This window comes from Spermophilus citellus (assembly GCF_964194105.1).
Source record: "Spermophilus citellus genome assembly, chromosome: 1".
Classification (NCBI taxonomy): Eukaryota; Metazoa; Chordata; class Mammalia; order Rodentia; family Sciuridae; genus Spermophilus; species Spermophilus citellus.
This window is the reverse complement of record NC_138182.1, coordinates 264,216,207-264,237,749: the sequence shown is the minus strand read 5'-3', so window position 1 is coordinate 264,237,749 and position 21,543 is coordinate 264,216,207. Positions and strand designations below refer to the sequence as shown.

The 21,543-nt window shown below is 37.1% G+C and overlaps 1 protein-coding gene across 3 annotated transcripts in view; it reads right to left on the bottom strand.

Annotated features, from left to right (window-relative positions):
- CDH6 (cadherin 6) overlaps nt 1-21,543 on the bottom strand; it is a 117,082-nt gene that overhangs the window by 11,073 nt on the left and 84,466 nt on the right. For all 3 annotated transcript variants that reach the window (XM_081282081.1, XM_081282082.1, XM_081282083.1), the window contains exons 3-7: nt 14,163-14,457; nt 10,945-11,064; nt 8,821-8,988; nt 6,017-6,204; nt 4,228-4,481 (exon numbers count right to left, since the gene is read on the bottom strand). In XM_081282081.1, the coding sequence (XP_081138207.1) occupies nt 4,228-4,481; nt 6,017-6,204; nt 8,821-8,988; nt 10,945-11,064; nt 14,163-14,457 (1,025 nt within the window). The remainder of the gene's footprint in view (nt 1-4,227; nt 4,482-6,016; nt 6,205-8,820; nt 8,989-10,944; nt 11,065-14,162; nt 14,458-21,543) is intronic.

The window sequence follows — 21,543 nt, the reverse complement described above, 5'->3', positions numbered from 1 at the left end:
AGACCCACCAGGACAGAACAGTGGTTGGATCAGAGCAGGAGCTGAATAGTTGAGAAGGGGAATTTGGAGATATTCAAAGAACAAAAGTGATGTCTTAGAAACCAAAGGACAGAGTTTTCAACCCTGATATTGATAGAAGACTCATGGATTTTGAAAATCTAATCTTATTTACAAATTTACCATCAGTTTTTAAAAAGTTTATTTACATATGTATGTATTTTTTATGTTTTTAGAGTAGCCATGTAAGGTGAAAAAGTACTTATGTATGCATGTTTATGAGCAAACAGGCATTTAAGAGAAAACACTGAAGGGCTGGGGATGTGGCTCAAGGGGTAGCGCGCTCGCCTGGCATGCGTGCGGCCCGGGTTCGATCCTCAGCATCACATACCAACAAAGATGTTGTGTCCGCCGAGAACTAAAAAATAAATATTAAAAAATTCTCTCTCTCTCTCTCTCTCACTCTCTCTAAAAAAAAAAAAAGAGAGAGAGAGAATTTAAAAAAAAAGAGAAAACACTGAAGAAAGTTGATGTTAAGGGCTGTAGAAAATGTGCATTTTAGATGGATTCTCAAAACTTATGTTATGATAGGAGCTTTATACATGTCATCTTAGAAATACAATTCAGGCAAATGACTTAACTAGTTGGAAATATGGAATTATTATGAATGCTCTGGGAAAAATTGTTACTCATTGATAATATTATACTATGTCCAAAATGTTATTTCAAGGAATCATTTTTATTTACAATGTAAGTAGTGAGTTATAATAAACAATGTGTTTTACCTTAATAAAATTTATTTTTGTCATCTAGCAGGTGTCTAGATGAAATAGACATTCAGTTATTGTAGGCTATTTAAATCTGACTTTATACAGAATTAATGAAGTTTACAATGGGTACAAGTTGGGTTGGAATTTTAGTTTCAGTGTATGTGATCCAATGATTTTTATTATCAAAACAGTGAAAACAGATGAAAAAGCTATTGCATTTGCCCTATCTGTCATTCAACATTTACTAAGAATTTAGGCAACAACATTGAATTTACTTGATCACCTTTCTTCATTTTAAATTTGAGGATGATAAATATTTATAACACATGGTTAATTACCAAAAGGAAATCTCAATATTCATAGACTTTGTGAGACATTCAATAATTATCTACAAACATATTTTTTCTCTCATGAAAAATGTCAAGCTTAAGAAGTGCCGATTAGTGCCTTTATAAGCTGCTACAATTATATACAGCAGTAATCTTTTTTTGTTCTTTGTCTCTTTGCCTCCTGTTACAGTTTAAAGTTTTACAAGTAATCATATTTTTTCCATCAAGTCTTGAAATAAAGGGTAAGCAGTGAGAAAGTTTTCATTGAAGGCAGCTTTAAATTTTAAAGGAAGAGGAACTATTTAAGAAATACTGAACTTTGTATTACTTTCCCCTAATTGGGAGATTAAAAAATTAGCAGAAAAATCTAAAATGCCCACTTTCCGTATGAAAAATTCTTTTACATAAAGCCTTATTTGCTTTTTGTTTTTCCCTAAAGCAATTTCAATTTATAACAGAGACATTTACCATCTATAAACATTGATTGTAAACATCACTAATAGAAAACAAGGTAATCAATCCCATTATGATTGTAGCAGATCATTCTGCTGGGATGTTCTCAAACCACCGCCCCCACCCTGGCTTCAGTGTATTTGTGATTGAATAATTTGTCTTCTAACGTATCCTCAAGGCAGGAAGATCTCTGGGCTGGGAAAGGAGGTGTGTTTGCATGCAAATTTTTCATAGTAGGTATTAATAGTGACATAAGATTCTTTCAAGGGTTTCAAAAGGCATTGGTGATAAAAATTGTTGGAAGAAAATTATGTTCTTGTGATTAAAGAATTAAATATTATAGCTGCCTAACAATAAATCAATGTTTGGGGAAGAAGGATCTTAATTGTTCACCTAACATACTACATAGAACCTAGCTGTTCAATATTTATGCTTAGAATAACCTAAAACTATGTGTAGTTGTACTTTCCTAATATAAGAATGACTTTTATCCTAGAAAAGGAATCACTGGAACATATATTTCTATATCAATATATCTAGGTGTATTTCTAGCTTTAAATCTATATTTGTATGTCAAATCCATATGCACCAAGGGAAGTCTGGAAGCAAAAAAAAAAAAAAAAAAAAACCTTTAAAATTAACTAATAGTTAACCCAGTTTGACAAGCTAACTACTTCCTTTCATAAAACATGAAATAATGCAGTGGGTAAAAATGGTATTTCATATAAAAAGTAACATAGATATAGAAGTATATAGCCTATATTCCCAAAAGACATTATCTCTTAAATTAAAAACAAGTTGATCTATTCAAGAGGTAAGTGAAGCTTGTATTTGTAAACCTTTGAGCATTAACACTTTTAAATTGGACTTGACACTGATTTGCTGAGTTATTTTTCCTTATGCAGTTAGAATGTACTCCAAATGAGAGAATAATTGTGAGAGCACTTGAATCACTTGTGCTATGGAAGTGAAAGCCATCTTTCCTTTTCCTTATTAATAATATTAAGCATGGATGGAGAAATACTTGATCCAAAGGCTCACATGTGGCTGCTTTGGGTTGACACAGTCCAATCCAAGGTATCTTATAGAAACTCCAGTAGAATGATGTGACAAGTCTATTTGCTTGAAAATAAGTCAGGCATTTCTGTATTTTAGACGTGGGGGTGTCATAAGTTTCATGGAAACAAAGAGGTCTCGATGGCTAAAAAGTTGGAAAACAATTGCCTTACAGCCTCAAATTGTTTTATCTGCAGTAACATTCATCATGGAGCAACCCAGTGATCATTTTAAAAAGTAGCTTTGCATTAGGTAATGTTTCTACTCAAAGTGTTCAGTGGCTTCTCAACTCAGAAGAAAGTCCAATCTCTACCATGGACTATAGGGGCCACATAGGACCTGCCATGCTCACCTCCGCCATCCAGCCCTCCCTGTTGCCTCCTACCTGGCCTCTCCTCCCTCACTGTCTTCTAGCAGCACAGGCCTCCTTGCTGCTCCTTCAACACACAAAGCAAGAGCTGATATCAGGCCTCACCCCTGCTCTACCCCTTCTGGGAATGGTCTTCCCCCAGATATTAGCATTCTTCATTCCTTCATTTCATTCAAATCTTTGCCCCATTGATTCCCTACCACTGAGCTTGACCACACTATTTAAAATAGCACCTCTGTTTCCATACTCTGCTCTATTTTACTGCTTAGAATTTATTTTCACCGGACACATTATATATTTATCAATTTTTTATTTCTTTCTATAAGCTCCCTGCAATCAGGACTCTGTGTCTAGCATTCCCTAGTTCCAGGACATGCCTGACATATGGTAGGTGACCTGACCAGAATATATTTGTGGGATTCACAAGAGTTCTCATACAGCATTTTTGTTTGCTTACTATATTTATGAGGAATAATTTACACAATGATATTCGGCTTAGCACTTTTCTCATTAGTCACCTTAGTTACTGGCTGAAGGTTAGAGGTTGCTAGACTCCAGTATTTTCATAAGATTCTACAATATTCAGAGCATTAGTGGTCCCCAAGAGCAATGAGGCTTTCTGGAACACATGATTTACAACTAAAGGTGTCAGGGAAGTACAGGGAAAACAGAGCTTGCTTACATAGCATAAATTTGGATTCTGCTTTATTAATTTCCCCTGGATTTCACAGACATATAGCATGAAATGGTTCTTGTTTTTATTTACATCTGCAAGAGGAAAAGTTATGCATCCAAATGGAACATAATTCTGCCTCTAAGTGTTACATGATAGGTTCTTCCAACATTTGGAAAACAGACTCTCAAGCCCAGTGCCTAGTTTGTTATTTTCTCCATTCCACTTTGACGAATCTTAAACCCTAGGAAAATCTTGAACCTTAAAGAAAGCCCAGGACACTGAGTTGCATTACCTCACACTACCTCCAGTGCAAGCAGTATACATCTTGAGCTCATCTTTTTTTTTTTTTTTTCCTTTCAATTTTAGTGTATTTTAGCTTCATGCTGCTGCTAAAATAATCTTTATGCACTAAGTACAGAGTCAAAGGTGATATTTGGAGTAGTTTTTTTTTTTTTTTCAGGAAAACACAACTGTTTAATTGGAAAAAAGCCATTCCTCTTTTTCTAAGGTGCAGGTGGATATTTGAATATAAATTGGTGGAGACATATGACAGAGATGGTGCAGGAGTGTGCTTACTTGACGGGATTCCTGGCAGCATCTGGATCCTGGGCTGTGACCGAGCCTATTGTTGTGTTAATCTGAGCATCTTCCCTTATCTGTAGGACATAGGCCAGTTTGCTGAAGACTGGAGGCTCATCCACATCTTCCACCACGATTCTCACCGTGGCTGAATCTTTGAACGGACCCAGGTAGAGAAATCGGGGCTCCACGTGGGGATTGGAGGCTTCCACCTTGAGGGTGTACACTTTCTTCTTTTCGAAGTCCAAAAACTTGGGAAGGAAAGTGACATATTTAAGGCAAATACCTGAGGTGGGGATGTAATCTATACTTTCAACCCCCCGCCCCCCCCCGTTTTTCTAAGGTGTGACGTCAGCAATGGGAACTGCAGGTTTGCATACGGTTTCCCTATTCCTCATTCAGATAAAATAGATTAAAAATTTTTTTGCATGAGTTAATAAAATATTCCAAATGACATCTTGATAAGGGCATGGAGCTAATTATTGACCCAAGAAAGGAATAATAATCATTGTTGTTAAAAATCTTTAGAAAGAAAATTTTTGCTTTTGGAGACACAACAAACCCAAATGCTTATTGCTGACTTTTAGTTTTAGATGGGAATATGACAAGGCTCACTAGAAAGATAATTAATCAAGACGTTAGTGAGTGTGATTTAGTTGGCCAGGCAAAATTTTAGTTCAAATCTTATCAGGCACTAAGAAAATTAAAAAGGTTAATGCACACTAATGGGCTTCCTAATTATATTATGATATAAAACATTGGTCTCAGTGTCACTTAAACATGTTTTATTGTATTTCCAGATATTAGGACATGAGCTTAAGGGGAAAATTTTTGTTATTTATATCCACCTACATTTATATTTACCAGCAAACACAACTGTGTGCTAAAGGAGGGAGAAATTATTACACTCTACCTGATAAAAGGGGAATCATAAAAAAATCAACCAAATTAATGTGTTTAGCCTCAAAGCATACAATTTATTGGTTTTTAGCTTTTGCCACACTGTGGCAATAGTTTTGGGAGGGGTTAAATTAATGCATAAGTACACTGGCAAATAAGAGGAATTTGGGACATAAAAGATTTATTATCATCGTGTTTCAGAAAAGAGCTTAAAGTAGTTGCAGAAAATTTGTATCACTTAAATATGTGGTCTTTACATATCTTCTCTAATTCAGGTCATCTGGATCACTATGTGAATTACTCTTTTCCTTTAACATACCTATTGCAATTTTTAGTTACACATTTATTAGTTTGTTTTCTTGCTTTCTATTTTTTCCTCCCCTATGAACTGGAAGTTCCATGACAGCAGAGACCATTTGTAGGTGCCATTGCATCTCCAGGACCTAGAATAATATCTGGCACTGTCTCCTTCCTTATTGTTCATTTATAATACTTATTCCATGTTTTTTATGTATAACATTTGTTTATATTATTTATTTACTTAGGAGATTCTTTTTTGCTGTTTTTAATATTTAATTGATTTTATTTTTTAAATACATCACAGTGGAATGCATTAAAATTCTTATAACACATATACAGCACAATTTTTCATATTTTTGTTTGTATATAAAAGCTATTAAAAGTATGGTATTAATGAAGGCATAAAATTATTTAGAGCCCCCAAAAGCCAATGCAAGAGGTCTTAATATCATTAGAATTGGCATTTTCCTAAAATAACAAACTCAGAGTCTAAAGGAATGTTTATATGAGATGTTAACTGCCCCTGGTAACTTGGGAACCAGAGAAAAGCATGTTTATTTGTATGAGATTTAAGAGGTGGTATTACCTTTTTGACAGTTATGATTCCTTCCTGGGTTTCCTGGTCGGTGATGACATCAAACATGTCCAGCCCCTCACCATCTGTGATGCTGTACTCAATCGCAGCATTTTCTCCAACATCAGCATCACTGGCTTTGATCCTGCCAATTGGTGTACCCGGTGGAGAAGATTCAGGGGTTTTAAATTGATATGTACCTATTAATCACCAGAGAGATGAGAGTCAAACACAGACTAAGAATGCTATGTCATAAGTAATCTCTTATTCATGGGGACTGTGTTCTAAGACCCCCAGTGGATGCCTGAAGCTACAGGTAGTACTAAGTCCTATAACCAGTATGTTCTGTTTTTTCATATATACATACCTATGATCAGTTTAATTTACAGATGAGACACAGTAAGAGATAATAATAATTGATAATAAGAGCTAGAACAATTATAACAATTATACTGTAGTCAGTTATTTGAAGCTTAGGAGTTGTTGATGCTGGAATATTTTATTTAATATTTTTGGACTGTGGTTGACACCCACTGGGTAAGTGAAACTGCAAAAAGCAAAGACTGTGGATAAGGGCGGGGATTAGGGTAAAAACAAAACCTATTTTTGAAGAGTCCCTTAGGACATGGATGGAGACAGATTCATTCTTTCTTCAAAATAATTAACGGTGCCCTATTCTCCTTATATCTTCACTATCATGATTGTTAAGAATATTTCTTCTGCTGGGTCAGGTGGTGCATGCCTGTTAATCCCAGTGGCTCAGAAGGCTGAGGCAGGAAGATCAAAATTTTGAAGCCAGCCTCAGCAATTTAGTGAAGTTCTAAGCAACTTAGCGAGACCCTGTCTCTAAATAAGTTAAATATTAAAAAAATGGGTTGGGGATGTGGCTCAGTGATTAAGTGCCCCTGGGTTCAATTCCTGGTACAAAAAAATTTTTCCCCCCATCTATTTCATGATCTACATCCTTGCAAATGGAGAGCATTTATCTTGTTCTGTAAGTAGGCTTCTAAGTTTATGGTGTCATTATGAAAATGATTGAATTCTATAAGAGAAACCACAAGTTTTCAATGCCCCCTGTTAATCTAATCAATCAGAAAGAGGAGAGAAGAACTTAGCCAGAACTGTGACTTGAAGGCAATTACTAGGTGTTCTTTTAAAAAGTTCTTTCTGCTAATTTTAGCAGAAGGTGAAAGTAAAATCATAGCAATTTGATGAATATGTCTAAAGAATATATCCTTTTACTCATATACATATCTGGATTTAGTTGCTGAGTTAGGGATATAGATAAATACAATGAGTGATAAAGCAAGTTTTTAATAACCAACTCTTTAAAATTTTATTATAGTTTTTATCTATGCATAGGTTTCTCCCATGATTATGTTTGTATTATTAATTCAAAACTTCTATTTTGTAGATAGGAATTTTCCTTATATCCTCTTCTTACAAAATTAGTTTAAGAAGACTACATGTGAATTTCAGTTTAGATCTGAAAGGACATCATTTAATTAAAAATAAAACAAAAATAAACTAGTGAAAATGAAAGTTAGTCTACTGTCATATATTACACTCTGTCAACCATTCATGCAAATGGTTTTGGAAAAACCAAAACCAGACTGTGCCACCACTAAAATATGGTTCATGAATAATATTAATTTCCTCAGTATTGGGCTCATCCTTGGTAAAATGATAAAATGGGTTAAGTGTTTCTCTAATGTCTTCAACTTCCATTTTAAGGGCCTCCTGCACCTTTCTATATTCAATGCAATGTCACATAACAAGACACAGGCTAAGTGAAGAAAGAGTAGTTACACGTCCCCTTGGTACCAAGATGCTGGTGAAGCCCAACATAACCCTCCCCAGGGGACTGCCACACTGAAGAGGAGATTTTTGGGAAAAATATTGGTGATCTTGATATTTTCAGGTTTCTTGGGGGAAATTTTAGCACTCATAAAACATTTCTTCTACCTCTTTTATCAGAAATTAGCTACTCTGCTATGTTGCTAACTCTGAATAAATTCTTGAAAAAAAATATAACTACTTTTTAATGATCTATGTGATTCTCCATTCTATAGTTTTTAGAAAATGCTGTGATGAAGTAAGTGGGTTTTCTATGTAATAATTGAGATAACTTTCTTATGAGATTGTGTTCGTGGAGGAAAATGCATTAAAACTGGTCCCCACTTGGGCGGCTCTATGTGAAAGAATCAAGCATATGCTTGATACAAACTCAGCATTGATGAGTGTTGTTTCTTCCTCCTGCCTAATCATAAGAGTTAATGATGTTATAGATGGCGTTTGGTATCTCAATTAACCATAATGTAGAAAACTATTTATGATTACAAATGGATTAAGTACATAGTTACTTCCACAGTTATATTTTTAGAAACAGGAAAATGATAAATCCTTTCCTTATGAAGCTTTGTGAGGATTTAAAAGAGATTACATGCCTGATTAAGTTCACAAAACATAAAGACAAGTTTTTCCTAACAAATAGCAGCATGCTTGTATACATATGTTCTGTGCAAGCAAATTTATGTCTCTGGCAGTCTTTTTTAATAAGGAAAAAGAAAATAATGATGCTGTTTTTACAACAGCCATATCAGAAATCGCTCAGCTAATTACCAAGGGAGGAACATAAATGTTCACACTTCCTGAGCTTAAGTGGTGTTGTCAACTCATTTTAATAATTTTAATAAAAGTGCCAGTTCTTATGAAGTCCACTAATTTTGACAATAATGAAAATGGAAAATAAACATTTTTGAAGTCAGAGTTTATGATATGGCATTGAAGAAACTTTTTCAATCAAATGTTCCTACTCTGGGGGAATCGGGGAGGATTGTCGTTGACATCTGTCAGCGTGATGTTCACTGTGGTGGTCCCAGATAATCCTCCCATCTGGCCGCCCATGTCCTTGGCTTGGATCACCACTTGGTACTGCTCTCTGTTTTCACGATCCATGTTAAGCAAAGCTGTCTTGATGATACCTATGGATGTGAAATTTAGGAGTGGAAAGGGATGCATTTAGAATACTTTACGGAATCATTTATTTATGCAAACAAACATAGACTGTCACCCACAATATGCAAAACACCATGCAGATGTCATTGTGATATAAAGATGATTATATACAGCCTTTATACTGAAGGATATTACAACCACATAGGGGAGAGAGAGACACATTTAAAAAAGCCTGTAACACAGAAGAATGAACACAAGTACAAGTCAAATCCTGCAATGGTATGGATTGCCTGTTCTATAAATATTAAGTACAGCAAAATCTAACTTGACCTATGATATAAAGGTGTGTTATGGTAGCTGCTTGATAAAAGATATTCAGGTACATTACGAGCAAATTGTTAAGAAACTGAGCTGACTTCTGGGTTCCACATGACTGAACCGGCTAATTGTTCCTCAAATACACCTACCATAATGAGTGTTCTGAGGTTTTTCGAAACCACAAAACTATGGTGTTAAGAATACACAGCATTGGTTCTCTCACAATTATCGTATTATATGATTCTGGAGAATTTAGTTTTTCCTAAAGCTTATGTGAACATTAGTTCAACTGGTCCCAACAGTAACAATTTTAAAGTTAGGTTAAATTTGTCTCTGTTGTTAGGCAGTTATAAGATAATTAGTTGAAAGAACTTCTAAAAGTTTGCCTGATCTCTATATAGGGTTTATGCTTAAATTAACTTTCTTCTAAAAATCACTGGAGAAGACTTTATAATCCTCTATGGTTGCACATTCCAGTGCCTAATAACTAATGAAGCTGAAAATATCATTTTAATTTTTAACAAGAATACTTCAGACACCAGGTCAGTTTTATTCCTATTGACTTGACTTCAAAGTGCAGTGCTTTCTGTTCTCCACATAATAGTACCTGTCTATTAAATATAGGAGATTCTCCTTAGCTTTTTATCCTTTAGCTGAATAATTCTAATTTTTCCTTCTTATTGTTTTTCAATTCTACATTTTCTTTCTCCTTGGAATTCTTCCCAAGTTTATCGCACCTTTTAATACCTAGATTTCAAACTGGATGTAGGCATCTGGAAAGGTTTGGATTTCTACCATAATAATGGATGTTTGAAAAATGTAGGAAAGAAACTTGACTCCTTTTACAATTGGCACATACATGTAGAATTTACTCTACAATACAAATGCTGTAAAAACCCCAAATCATCATCACATAGGATGCTATTCTGTGGGAAAAATATAGAAAAATGAGATGCTGAAGAAAGGATTTTATAAGGTGATAGGCTTTGTTGTATTAGAGCCAGATCAGGATGAGGTAGGCAATGATGTAACAACAAACAACACAACATCTCAGGGACTTAACACAACTGAAGTGTGAGCTTTGCTCATGCTCTGGGAGGTGATCGGGATGCTCTGCTCATGGCAACACTGGCCATCCAGGGTAACCCCTTCTCAACAGAGTTTCCACGATCACTGGGACAGGGGAGGGGGATGTGGCAGTTGGTTGTGCACCAACTCTGCATCACTGCCACATTTTATTTGCCCCAATCAATCAATCAATCAATCACATGGCTATGTCTAGCATTGGAGCAGAAGCGAGAGATGCAGTCTTACCCAATAGCTAGAAACAGAAGAACCAGAATATGGGTAAATAGCCCTACCAGAAAGGGTTAATCTTTTAGCTTCACCCCAAACTGGAAGAAAAAGAATGGACTGCATAATTTTTCTGAATCTGCCCTATATAAATACGTTAGATGAAAGGTTCATTGTCAGGTTTCTTGATTAAAATGATCTGGATGTCATGCTTACAAATATATCATTAGTGTTTGGCAGAAGAATACAAGAAAATTCAATCATGCTGATTGTTTTTATTAAAAAATATGCTAGCTCAGCTGAGCATGTCAATTAAAATTATAGATTATAAAAAAAATAAATAAAAAGGAAGGCCAAAAATGAATTCCTACCTGTTTCTGATTCAACTGAAAAATAGGGCTGTCCCTGTAGGATACTATAGACGACTTTGGCACTGTTTCCATAAGTTGGATCATCAGCATCGGTTGCCGTGACTTGGACAACAAATGTCCCTGTAATGACACAGAAACATAAACTGAAAACAAATTAAGGGTTTTCCATATTTATTGATACACACATAAAAAGAAAGCATGACCTTAATTTGTGTGAAGTTATCATGACAAGAAAGAGGTGAACTTCAGTAGAATGCTAGGTTAAAAAGCCTTGGATTCTCAACTCTGAAGGGGTGTAACCAACTAATAAATACTGTGAGGATTAGGTTGAAGAGAAGCATGGAGTGATCATGACCTTGAGTGGAACTCCTCCCAACCCATCTCCAATGATGAATCTGACTGGATTATTGCTGTAGTGACTTTTTCAAGTCATTCAGGACTAAATCAATTAGCAACTTGCATTACTTTGTCCATAGGCATGAATTGAGGAGCTTTCTATTCTTTGGGCCACTCATGATTTGCTAGAAGTCCTGCATCATTGATGCTTTGTCTCCTGGACTATAAGGTGCTGATGTGAAGCCACAAACAGCTATTTGTGATCTGAGAAAGGCCAGCCTGAGGACAAAGCTGTATAAGCTTAAAAACAGCCAAGAAACACCCAGAATTCCAATAGCCCAGTTTACTTTTGGATTAAAGTAATGTGACCAGTAATACTTTTATTCTTTAAACTACTTTGAGTTGGGTTTCCTGTTACTTACCATCCTAAAAAAATATTTTTATCTGGTAATTCCAAGATCCTGAAAGACCTTGAACCTTAAGAGGTACTTAAGATTAGATAAAGAATGAATTCATAAACATCTGGCAGTTGTAATTTCAAACAATGATTATAATTAAATATACAAATAAGGCTAATGTATTTTAGGCTGGTATTCTTAATTTAGGGACAATAGTCACCTTATAACTTTCAAAGTATCCCTACCTGCCCTGAAATCCCGTGCTAATTTTCATGTGTATGCTTACATGTGTGTTTCACTGGAAAGAACATGCACATATTTTATTTCACTTTCAAAAGGCTTTGTGACTTTCAAAAAGAATGGACCCCCCCCATTAAGACCATTTTATGGCTGCTTTTGATAATCCTATTAGGTAAGCAGTGGACATACTGCTGGAGTCTTCCTATCCATGAAAAGGGCAGAGAAGTTACATCTAGGGAATATTAGAGTTGTCAAGTTGCTTTTGCGATACCTAACCAATTTCAGGTATTGAACAGATAAATTGTTCTCTGTTAGGGTTGAATGCTCTGGATGTCTCGTGCTGCTGCATGAAATACAGCACCCACCTTGTAATTTGGCAAAGGAGGAGGAGAGAACGCCAGCATCACAGGATTTTAAAGAGAGAACTAACAGAAGTCAACAAACATCAGGCTCTTATTTGCATTAATACAAAATCTGATTGCTTTTGGAATGTGATTAGGTAGATGTTTTAAGTGCCTATTAGTTGCCAGAGATTGTACTAGGGGGTTTGAACCTGTTTTCTTATTTAAGCCTCAGGATAACCTTTAGGAGTTGACATTTATTATCATTATTTTTTATAGATACAGAACTGGAGAATCAAACAACTCAGGCTCAGAGAAATCAAGTAATTTGCCCAAGGCTACACTGCTGGTTATTAGTGTAGATGGTTTCAAATTTAGGTTTGTTTGGTACCAAAAATCCATTTTCACTTCCCTGATGTTGTTCCACTACCTTAATGAAATTTCTTTAAGATGACTTTATATATTATACTAATTGCATATTAATTTATAATGATGAATATCACATTATTATGCCTGCATAGAAATTAGAAAAAAAAACAACCTTCCCTTTCTCAAGAAATGTATGTCACTGTCAATTACTTCCATGTATTTGTAAATTGGCTTTCATGGCTTCAAAAGTGAATGTCAGGCCCTGGAGTTGTGCAGTGCATGACTGGGTGGTGCTGGTGACAAAGCTGTCTTTCATTAATTCTTTTTCCCTTTCTTATCTAGAGGAATCTATATCTATGTCTCTATCTATATATATCTATATCCATCCTAAGAAATATTATACTTCCTAAGAAATCTTCCTCTTCAAAGAATTCCAACTCCTTCTTTGCTTTAGTGGTGGCTTATGATTTTTCTAACAAAGCAAAGTGGCTTCAAGCAATGAGATGAGCAATTTCCTCAGGCGAAAATTTAGATGCTTTACAAATCATTTCCCTGGATTGGATATTTTTCAAGTCTTGGATCTGTGAACTACAATCTCTCTGAAATCTGACTGACAGAATCATAGAAAAGTTATTATGTAATTTCAGCTCTTCTGAATATGACAGAGTGAAAATAAAAACAACCCTGTATATGAGTGGTTTAGAATTTGCTACTGTCTTCCATGAAGTATTTTAATGTTTCAAAGAATGACATCACTAGGATTTTTTTTCTGAATTTAAATCCTGTTTACCTTCTCATAATTTAACAATCTAACAAATAAAATCCACACACACTAAAATTAAAATTGGCAGTGAAATTGTGCATACGATATTAATTTTACACATTAATGTCATGAAAGTCTCGTAATTTCCAGTTGTTAGTAAAAGGTTATGCCCCCACATACCATGTTTTTATTTTTTAGTTGTAGATGGACACAATACCTTTGTTTTATGTTTAGGTGGTGTCCAGTGATCCACATGTGCTCTTTCACTGAGCTACAACCCTAACCCCTATTTATGGATTTTTTTTTAAAGTTTTCTTGAAATCTCTTTTCCAGATTTAGTTACTTAAAACAACCATCACTGTTGTTCAGACTGAACTATAAATTCAGGTTTTATTTTTCACTGGGGAGGTATTCCCCTGGAGCCTAGTATTCATGTGGATGGAGAGAAATGGAGAAGACTGCCGTCTTTCAGTCCAAGAAACAGAGGGAGTACGGGGCGGAGAGAAAGCAGATCCAATGGTCTCACTTCTAACTCTCACCCCGGCTGTCCCTCATCATGAGAGGAAATGCTGTTTCCTTAAACTTAACCACCAGATGAGATGGAACTAGTATTAGGCAGCGTGATGCACTTACAGAAAGGACATATAGATTGTTTGAAAGTGTGATAGCATCTGGATTCTTTCAACTCGGTACACATAGCTCCTACCCTTTTTAACTTGGCGGATGCCCTAAAGGAGAACAAGTTCTTGGTTGAAGTCACATCTCACTCACCGACATCGGACATTTCGGGGACAGTGGCTGTGTAAACGTCCTTGGTGAATATTGGTTCATTGTCATTGATGTCATGGATCTTGATAATGAATTCAGACTCTGGCTCCACGGGTCTCCCTGTCCTTCTGTTGATAGCTTGTGCTCGAAGGATGTAAACGGGTTTTTCTTCCCTGTCCAGCCTTTTGGTGGCCTGTATGTCGCCTGTGTTTTCATTGATAATGAAGAGATCTCCTGCTCCATCTCCTGAAAGGATATATTTAAGTGATCCATCTCCTCTGTCCTGGTCTGAATGTAACTAGTGTAGGGAAAAAAAAAAAAAATTAAAGAAAGTAAAAGTCAAGCTTGTCATCCTAAACTGGTTTGTTTTTATGAGCATGCTACGTTCATTTAATGCTTTCTAAGGCATACAGCTACTTTTTCCCTTGCTATTTACATAACCCCTCAATAGTAAATGCCATATATTAATGAACATGCTTCCTTATAATCAAAGAACTTTCTAGAACTAAAACAGAGCAGGGAAATTTAGTTACCTTCTTATTTTGGAGAAGGGAAAGGTAAAGGCCAGAGCAATAGTTAAGATGCCCAAGGACATATAAGCCTGGCTGGAAGGAAACAGTTTTCGGATTCTACTAATACATTCTTACTTGCATGCACACAAACATACGATATAAGTGATGTACTATTTTTTTAAATTTTTTTTTTTTTAGTTGTAGATGGACACAATACCTTATTCACTCAGTTTTTTTTTTTTTTTTAAATGTGGTGCTGAGGATTGAACCCAGTGCCTCACACATGCCAGGCAAACGCTCCATCACTGAGCCACAATCCCAGCCCAAATGATACACTGTTGAAAAAAATCTTTGGTTTTCCAATCAGTGAGACCTGAGTACATTCTGCCTCTGGGTGAATTTAAGAAAACTAGATAAACTCCTTGGGTCTTTGGTGATGGAGATTATTTACAAAATTCAACTCAAAGCATTTGAGACATCTTCAGTGCTGCCATGAGCAATATCTTGAAAACTAGCACACTAGATAATTTTTGAGGTCACTTGGAAGAATAAACATTTGACATTCAGATTTTAGTGTAATCTAGGAAAGGGTTGTCTGACACGAGGAGCCAGCCTAATGTTGAAACAGATGGCTTTATAAGGTAGGGGCTCCCAGCTCCTGAGGGAGATTGAGCAGGGGCTCTGCTCTGGTGAGTCACTCTCAAGTGAAATGAGATAAGGAAAGCTAGGATACCACAGAAACAGAGGTGGTGATCCACCTTTCCTACTCCGAAGATCATTCTCACAACTTTGAGTTCCGGTGCTTTCCTTAATTCTGTGTTGCCCACCCAGCACAGGTTTAGGTTTTCATATCATCTATTTGCAAGTTTTCTAAAAGTGCTTTTTGTTGAGCAGAACCATTTAACACCTGGATCATCGATATCAATGACATACTGTTTCCTAGTGGGAGAGCTGTGAATCTCTACCTTATTTCAGCTCCATCTAGACAGAGAAGCTGTGTTCCCCAAACAAAGGCAACAGCAACAGGTGACACTCTGCATCCTCACGGTTAACACATAGAATGCTCAGAGTGGCGTCCATGACACATCTGGAAATCGACTCTCCAGGCGAAAAGGGGCTTAGCAAATGCTCTAACGAGCCTTCCTAAAACTGTTCCATGGAATGTCATTTGCACAAAATGGAGAGAGAAAGTTTCCTGTGGCCCAATAAATTTGTGAGTGTCAGAAGATTAGAATTTGAGGGCAAGAAGGAGCCCTCTAGATGATTCAGTGCAACTTTCTCATTTTGGGATATAGAGAAACCATGTCCAGTGCCACACACCCACAGCTAGCTAATCATGGAGTTTGGGAATGAGAATATTATTCATACAATTAGTAGCTTTGAAAGCTATTTGGCAGGAATAATGGAAGATAAATGTGAACGGGGAGGAAATTGCTTAGAAGTGAGACAAATGCAATAAGAAATGTAAAACAAGAGTATGCCATGATTTGTGTAATGTGATATGCTAAGGAAGCGTTGAAACCATGATGACACAGAAAGAGCCACCGGGGAAAGTTTAACTCTCCATTGTCAAATCCTAATGACCGAAGAGTGCTCTTAAAGAGCCATTTCATTAACTCATGAGTAAAGCAAGCAGTACCGCTGCCCTGCAGATCCTTGCTCGAGGGCAGCTGTGGTCAGCAGCCTGGTTCAGGGTTGGGAGTGCCAAGTGCAAGTCCCAAGAATAGGTCACGTTCATTTGCTTTCCCTCACTGAGTGCAAGACCACAGCAGAGCTAATTAACCTCTCTGAGCAAGGAGCCTCAGTAAAATGAGGATAATAAGGGCTCAACAATAAAGCTGCTATGGAGGTCTCATTAGAGACCAGATACAAACACTGCATTAATTGCCACGTAAGCATGCATTAAAAACTCGGTGTATGTTTTATAAATTACAAAGCACCTTCCAAACTAAAGATATCAATACTATTGTTCTCTGTTAGCTCATAATTGTCATGGTTTTGCTCTTATTCTGACTTTGAAAACTTTGTTTTGAGGACTTGGAAAACCTAATTTTGCAAGCACCCCATATCTCTGAGGTAAAAAATCTGTTATCAAAAGCCTATATTCTTCTACCTGGTGGCAATTTGCTGTCTTCACATGTGATTTATGATATTCTGCATTCCACTAGATTATACACTCTCCTTGGCCAGTTCTTTCATCACTTCAATATGTAATTGTTGCACACTTAGTAGGTGAATACCACATCTGATCACAAGATTTATTCAGGTAAAAGTAATCAGAAACTTATTTTTAGCTGTCAGGAGAGACCATTTCGATGACTTATAGAACAAACACCCGAGACGATACAAAGGCGCAAGGAGATGCAGAGAGAGTGTGCGGACGGGGATTGCTCTGCAGATCACAATTCTGATTTATCAATATTTGAAAACTAGTAGGGAGATGTACCTCTTCACTCAAGCATTGCCTGATAATAAAACAATTTAACCTTCTGCCCTCTTCTCTCCCCCTACAAAGAGCTTTATTGGGTCTGACCCGGTGTGCAGAAACCTCCAAGCGCCTTTCTTTTCTCCCATTCTCCTCCCCTTCCACGGAACTCCCCAGGGCCAGTCCTTTCTAGAGGAAAAGCGGGAACAGAAGCCTGCAGTGCCCATGAAAGCGGTGGCGACGACCAGACATTAGGGGTTTATTGAGCACTTAGATTTTAATTGGATTTTTGCTTTTGTGATGTCATTCATCACGGCCACTGTAAAAGACAGAAGTTAAACAACAACAAATAAAAGGTTGTAGCCTGCCCGAGGCGTGTTTTTACTAATTTCAGTTTAATGTGGCTGTTCCATTAAGTTTAATCATCTGGTTCACTTTTAATGATTCACCATCAAGTAAAAATTATCCACTTCCCTCCGAAAGTCACACCTCACCTGTGGCGGCAGGACTCCTTGCTACTGTATCTGAAGTATTCTTTGCTGGAAGAAGTTCAGGGTCTCTGTGTTTCTGTACATTTTTTTCCTTTCTTTTTAGAAAAATGATAACCGTGCTGACTTGGCAAATCAATATAGGCATGTGTGGTGGCTGGCTGGCCCCATGAAGGGTGTCACCAGGACTGGCAGCATCCTTGCCTGCAGCGCTGTGTGTCCCTGGGGATGAAGCATCTTTTTACCTGCTACAAGTGCTGACTTCCAACCTAATTTTGAATTAAATTCAAGGGTGTAACATTGATTGTATGGATTTTTTTAGTGATCTATGGAGCCAGCTGCTCTATCACTCCTAGTTCCTGTGTGTCACCGAGTCACTATCTGAGTCAGTAACCAAACTGAATCTTCTGAGAATCAGCATGTTTAAGACAGAAAACAGTCTAAGGAAAAGCTTACCCCGGTGGCCTACGTAGGTGCCTTCCACAGACAGAAAGGAGTTAGGGGAAGGAAATATGTGATGTCTGCCGTGAAACACTGAATTACGGCTTATGTGTTTTTAGAGTGTTAGTGCAAATGTAATTCGGTCCTTTGAGAAAGTAATGGTTGCTGATTTGAGATGACCTGGGACAATTAGAGAAGAGCTGTGGTGAGAAGATGCTGTCTGACTGAGACCGAGGTGGAGAAACAGCAGCTAAAGGAGAGAACGCCTTCATGCTAAACAGGTTGAATATTATCTTAAATTAGGGAAATCATGATCAAGTTATGCCAAATTACGGCTAACTGAATTTAATATGCATATAGATGTTTGTATCTATTCATACATCTCTCCATATAATGAATGTATACAGAATGCTAATAAATAGACTTAATGTTGGGGTGCTGGGGAGAGCCAGTTGGGTAGTGTTTATGTTAGGAAGAAATTATGTTATGTGCCTGAAGTACATGGCAGAGATTAGAAATTGATTCTGTTTTAGAGATTATAGGATTAAGTCAATAAAAATATCTTTTAATAACATTTCATATGACAAATTTCACCAGGCTGTATTTGAATGTTAATGATTTAGCATGAGTTAACTAATTTTTATCTGAAAATTATTTCATAAATAAAAAAGTTCAGGGCAGCCTATTATTGTAGTAGGGAGCTTGTTGTTCCCTACTACAAACCCCTTTAGTTAGTCAGCTTTGAGTTACTGTAACAGAACACTTGAGATAACAGACTTATAACGAAGGAAGGCTTACTATGACCTACAGTTTCCATGGTCATGTCCCCATGCCCCCATTCCTTTGGGCCTGAAGTAAGGCTGAATATTATGGCTGGAGAGTGATAGAGATAGCTGCTTCTCTCATAATGATTAGAAAGCAAAGAGGGAAAGGGGAAGGGACTGGAGTCTCAGTATTCCCTGAGAGGGTATACTCCCGCTAACCTAACTTCCTCCAACTAAGACCCCCCTCTATAGGTTCCACTGTCTCCCAGTAGTTCCATGGGCTGGGGCCAACCCTTTCACACATGGGCCTTTGGAAGACAGTTAAAATCCAATCCATAGCACCCCTTCTCTGTTTGTTCCATAGTAGTTAATGGTCTAGGCAGGCTCATGGCTCTCCAGTCTCTTGATAAAATTTTCACATTGTAATATGTGTGAATGTGAAGGGCACAACTTCAGTGTCCCCTGATCGGCAAGAATTGGCTTGTTCTAGACATTTTTGTCCCCACAGCCTGCAGTGGTAGTGAGGAAGAAGCTGGCTTCCTCCAGGCTGATGAGGATAGTACCTGGGGAGATGGAAGGACCCTGGGATCTGGAATAACCTCCTGTCTGACTATCCTGTAATGTGAAATGGAAACTACCCTACTCAGCCAGTATCTTTTTGATGTTTTCTGCTATTTTCACCCTACTGCAGCAGCCTCTTGGAACAAGGCAGAGATGTAAACTCTATGCCCTACTTATCTCCAGAATCAGAAACTCAGCGGGTGCCAGCCAGCAATCTGTTTTAAGAAGCCCTCCAAGTAATTCTGATGAGAGCAAAGTTTAGGAGCCACTGCCTTCACTAGGACAATCACAATGGCCAAAAACCTGGATTTGGGCAAGAGAAAGAAATGGGTGAAAGTCATGTTGTGTATTGGTGGTGTAACCTTGGGGAACTAAGTTCAGTTCCCCAAGTCTCTGTCTCTTCATCCACATCCTGGGAATAATAATGATACTTTAACAGCAGATTACTCTGGAAATTAATAAAATAATGTACATAAAATACTTAGGGTCTCGCTCAGAGCAAGCCTTCTGTAAATTACATAAATCTACTTCTTAAATTGCATTCATAAACATGAAGTATTTAGAAGGTGGATTTGAAGAGTGGAAAGATTTCAGTCCGAATTTGGACTTTCCTATTAATCAGGAAATTAATCAAAATCTTTAGTCTTCGTTCTGGCATCTAAAAGACAGTCTTGCTTGTTCTTCCTCTTCTATCTGTCCCCTAAATGTTGGTGTCCCTTAGGCTTGAGTCTTAGATTCTTTTCTTCCACACTCCACATACTTTCCCCAAATAAAATCATCTACTCATTTTCATTCAACCACTACCTACCTATGTGCCATCAATGCCAAAATCTGTATAGAACCCCAGGGCAGACCATTTTCTTGAGATCCATAGTCAAGGATATATTTACCTCCCAGGAAAGTTTTTTATATCATTTACATTCAGTATGTCCCAGCTGACTTTATCAATTATCTCGCAGAAATACCCTCCTTTTGCATGTCCCATCTCAGCAAAGGCCCCTAGGGAGTCATCACGGACCATCCACTCTGTGGCCATCCCCACGTTCACTAAGCCACAAATCCTGTCATTCTACCTCTTTCATATATCTTATATGTATCTTGACTCACTTAACTTTCTCCATTTCCACTGCTGCCAACCTGGTCCAAGCCATCACCATTTCCACTGGTCTCTTGCAAGGAGGCCTTCCAAACACACATTCAGATTAGAAAACCTTTCTAGTTGGCCTCTGTTACCAGACCAATTTAATGCAACAACGGCTCTGAAGATTCCACTTTCTTTCAATTAAATATTTCAGTGTCTTCTCTTTGCTCTTGGAATAAAGCTATTTAACGGCACCTCCAAAGACCATCCTGGCCTCTGCTCCTCTCTTTAGCTTCATCAGTTACCATGTTCCTTTGAACTCTCCTTGTTTTAGCAACACTCAAATTGCAGGTTCTAGGTCCTCCTTCATGTGGTCCACTTTTAGCATCTTCACCTGGTTAATTCAACTAGTATGTCAGGTCTGCTTGATTTATCCCCACAGGGACAATTTCTCTAAGTTGCTGGACTCAGTTAGATTCTCCTATGTACTCTCAATTCATTCCCTACTAAGCCTTTAGCCTCTTCTATTTTTTTGATGACCTGTTTTATAGCTATTTCCCTATCTAGATCATTAATTCATAAACGAAGGCATCAAATCTGTCTGGTTCACTCTGTATTCTTAGTAACCAACATTCCGGCAAAATATAGGTCCCCAATAATTAATGATAGCAAAAAGTGAATGAATAAATGTTGTAAAGGGTAACTTGGATAAGATATCAATGACGAATGAAGGTTTTTGGCACATAGTAGACAATTGATAAAACTTAAGTGTTCTCCATCTCTTCTTTCTTGCTTGACTTTAAGATAGATAATTCTGTATTTTAAGAATATACACACATTCCTGCAGTTCCCAGATAATTCATCAATTACTATCAAACAGTAGGCACATGGTCTAATCTGAACAATCTGAGGGAGTAATTTAAGATATTGCCTTAGATCTAATAATTTTCTTTAAAAATCAATTAAACATCTCTACAATAATAAAACCAACTTGTGTTGGATTTCTTGACAAGAGCAGACTAATTATAACTACAGAGAGTTATAAACACATTGAGTATTGGGCCAGAAGTTATCTGTTAATGGTGAAAAGAGGTCAAGATTTTACTGAAACA